Here is a 2,824-nt window from a genome sequence, read left to right on the forward strand (position 1 = left end):
GGCAACATTTTCATTATCAACAGGGTGAATTTAAATATTTTTTTATTATAAGCCACATTTACGAAATATTATTTTTTAAAATCATACCTGAGCTGTATGTAGCATTTATTTTAAGATTTTAAATGATTACTGCTAGGAAGGTTGTTAGTATGTTATTAATGTGTTGTTTACCAAAAAAGTTAATGTTGCAATTTTAAAAGAAATATGCAAAAATATCTCATATTTTTTCTTGTCTTTCTGAACGCTGACAAATTGCAGTGTAAGCATTCTCTCACATTTAAACATGAGTCAGCACTTCATTTTTAGAGAGAAAAACAGTTTATTTTAATTTGTCCACCATACTAGTTCAAATCTTTTAGTAATCTGTTAAATTTTACACCTTTCTCTTAAAGTCCCACTCTAATCATCTTTTAAATTTGTTATAAAAGCGTTCCCAGTGCTTTTTAAATTATATTTATGCCATTTTTAGCCAAAATCAGAAAACTTGTGCAGTTTTCTTAGATAAAGTTTCTGCAAAGGTTCATTAGAAGTTCACCTCTAAGTTGTTAGTGGGACTATTAGCATAGAGGAACCCCGCCCCCTAAGTCACAAATAAAATCTTTTTCAAACTCTTTTTTTAATCGGCTCCCGATTCACAACAATTTGAATACATAATACAATTCAATGAACTAAATAACACAATCTTTAAACAGATGCCAATAAACTTTTTTTTGACAAAATTTTGATTTTTTTTATTCATTCTTAAATTAATTTGAATAATTCTCTATAATTTTGTGTTTTAGTTGCTATTTACTATGCTTTTGTTGTCATCTGTTCTGTCAGTTCACTTGGTGATCACATGGTAGAAAAGGATATAATGCTGTAAAAGGCCAAAGGTCATCTGTTCAGGAATGCAGTCTTCTTTTTTTAATAGCATTTCCCTTTGTCAAAGGCTGCTTTCACAAGTGTTCTTGTATAGAAAATTGATCGTATTGTGGCCCCACAATACGATCAATACAATTTTGTTTAGTTTGTTTTACCAGCTAGAACTTACGTAGAGCTGTTCATCATCAATAATAAATGATATATAAATTATACCTGGTCTAAGTAAAATAATAAAAAAAAGTGCCACTGTTTTGTAGTGACGCTTAAGAAACACTAGGGGGCGACATTGTTTAAAGATAAATCTGTGTCTTTCAAATGAAATAACAAAACAGAACTCAATTTTCCTCAGAATAAACAGAAAATTAAAAAAACTATAAAAGGAACGCAAATTCATCCATATAAATGCTTTTCTAACATATTAGCTTGTGGAACCTTAAAAAATAAAAGTTTTGTGAAAAAAGCTTCGACAATTTCAAAGTAAACTATGTAATAGTGAATTAAAATAGATTTTTTAGAACAAAAAGGGAAAAAAGATGGACTAAATTGCCATAATAAAATAATTTAACTCAAAATCAAAGGTATTTAAAGGTATAATAATAACACTGAGCCATCAACGTTCATAAACTGTGCAAAAAACACAAATTGTTGCTTTTGCATATATAAAACTATATTTTCCTCTTTAAAATAATTTATTGGAGTTATGTTTTTGTTAAACTGTATATTGTTGTTTTAAAATTTCAAAGTCATCTTACACTAAAGGAAGTTGTGACTGAAGCTGAGCTGTTCCCTCACTCTGCTTCCTGTTTGCAGGTCATCCAGGGATGGGCTAAAAGTTATCAGCAGAGGCGCCCTCTGCTGACCAAAGACGTTACTGCATGACCACAGTGATGTTGCAGGATGTGGTGGAGAGATGGTGCTCCTGTTTGCTGGTTTTCTCTCATTTTAATGCAACAATGAGCCTTTTGTTGTTGTTTTTGTATACAGACTGTTAATTTTTCATTTTCATAATTACATTTTATCTATTTATTTGCAATTATTTATACACACAGCCAAACCATGGAACTCAGAAGGATGCAGTCTACTGTAGGTTCAGCCCATCGTTTGCTTTCGTGATGTGGTAACAGGCGGCATGCAGCTTTGTTTTTGTGGTTTGCAGTAGGCATCGGTACAGATTGGAACGTCATGTCCTGCGTTTATTGTGGCGAGACTTTGTATGTCGTGCACTAGTTAAGCCCTGTTTGGGTCACGCAATGTTTTTGTAAGAAAAACAAAAAAATAAGTCATTCATTTCACTTTCGTTTCTTATCGACGATGCTTGCAAAGCAAGCTGGAACTTGGAATACAGTGTCTGTTTTAGTACTGAATCCTATGAGTCTTGACAGTGGTATGACCCGCCAGACTTTTAAGTACATCGTTTCCTCTCATCTCCTAAAACACTTGTGAGTAGTGCCCGAAAAAATGTCCCGCCCACGAGCCTGGGCACCAGCAGATTGTACCTCTGGCTGACGGATCTGTTGAGGTGAATGCCATAGTTCTGACTACCACTCAGGAAAATTCCCCCCGTCTCTTGTGAGCTTTATTCGCCTTGTTTTTGTTGAATGTAACCGTTAAGCTGTTAAGTGGAACAGCTTGTAATTGCACAGACGTGGGTTTATTTGGGCATGACACGCAGAGGTGCTTTTATTTATTTTTTTTCCTCCATCCTCATCAAGTCTGAACAAGAAACATCCACGCAATAGGTCAAGAGGCTTTACTGTTTTAAGATTTAAATGCGAATAAAATGATTAAACATTTGTTTCCTACATAAAGACAAAAGTGACAAAGAAAATTCTCTTTATTGACCTTTTCTGATACAAATTGTAGGGCACCATAGAAATATAGACATTGTACATTTATATATGTGTACATTAAAAAGAATGATCCCATCCTATTGAGTTTACAGTAAAAATCAAAGGATGTG

General features: G+C 33.4%; 1 protein-coding gene across 3 annotated transcripts in view; it reads left to right on the forward strand.

Annotated features, from left to right (window-relative positions):
- smim29 (small integral membrane protein 29) overlaps positions 1-2,824 on the forward strand; it is a 4,067-nt gene extending 1,243 nt beyond the window's left edge. For all 3 annotated transcript variants that reach the window (XM_024292240.2, XM_024292241.2, XM_024292242.2), the window contains exon 5: positions 1,675-2,824. In XM_024292240.2, coding sequence (XP_024148008.1) covers positions 1,675-1,743 — 69 coding nt within the window. In that variant the 3' untranslated portion in view covers positions 1,744-2,824. The remainder of the gene's footprint in view (positions 1-1,674) is intronic.

Source organism: Oryzias melastigma, linkage group LG7 (assembly GCF_002922805.2).
Source record: "Oryzias melastigma strain HK-1 linkage group LG7, ASM292280v2, whole genome shotgun sequence".
Classification (NCBI taxonomy): domain Eukaryota; kingdom Metazoa; phylum Chordata; class Actinopteri; order Beloniformes; family Adrianichthyidae; genus Oryzias; species Oryzias melastigma.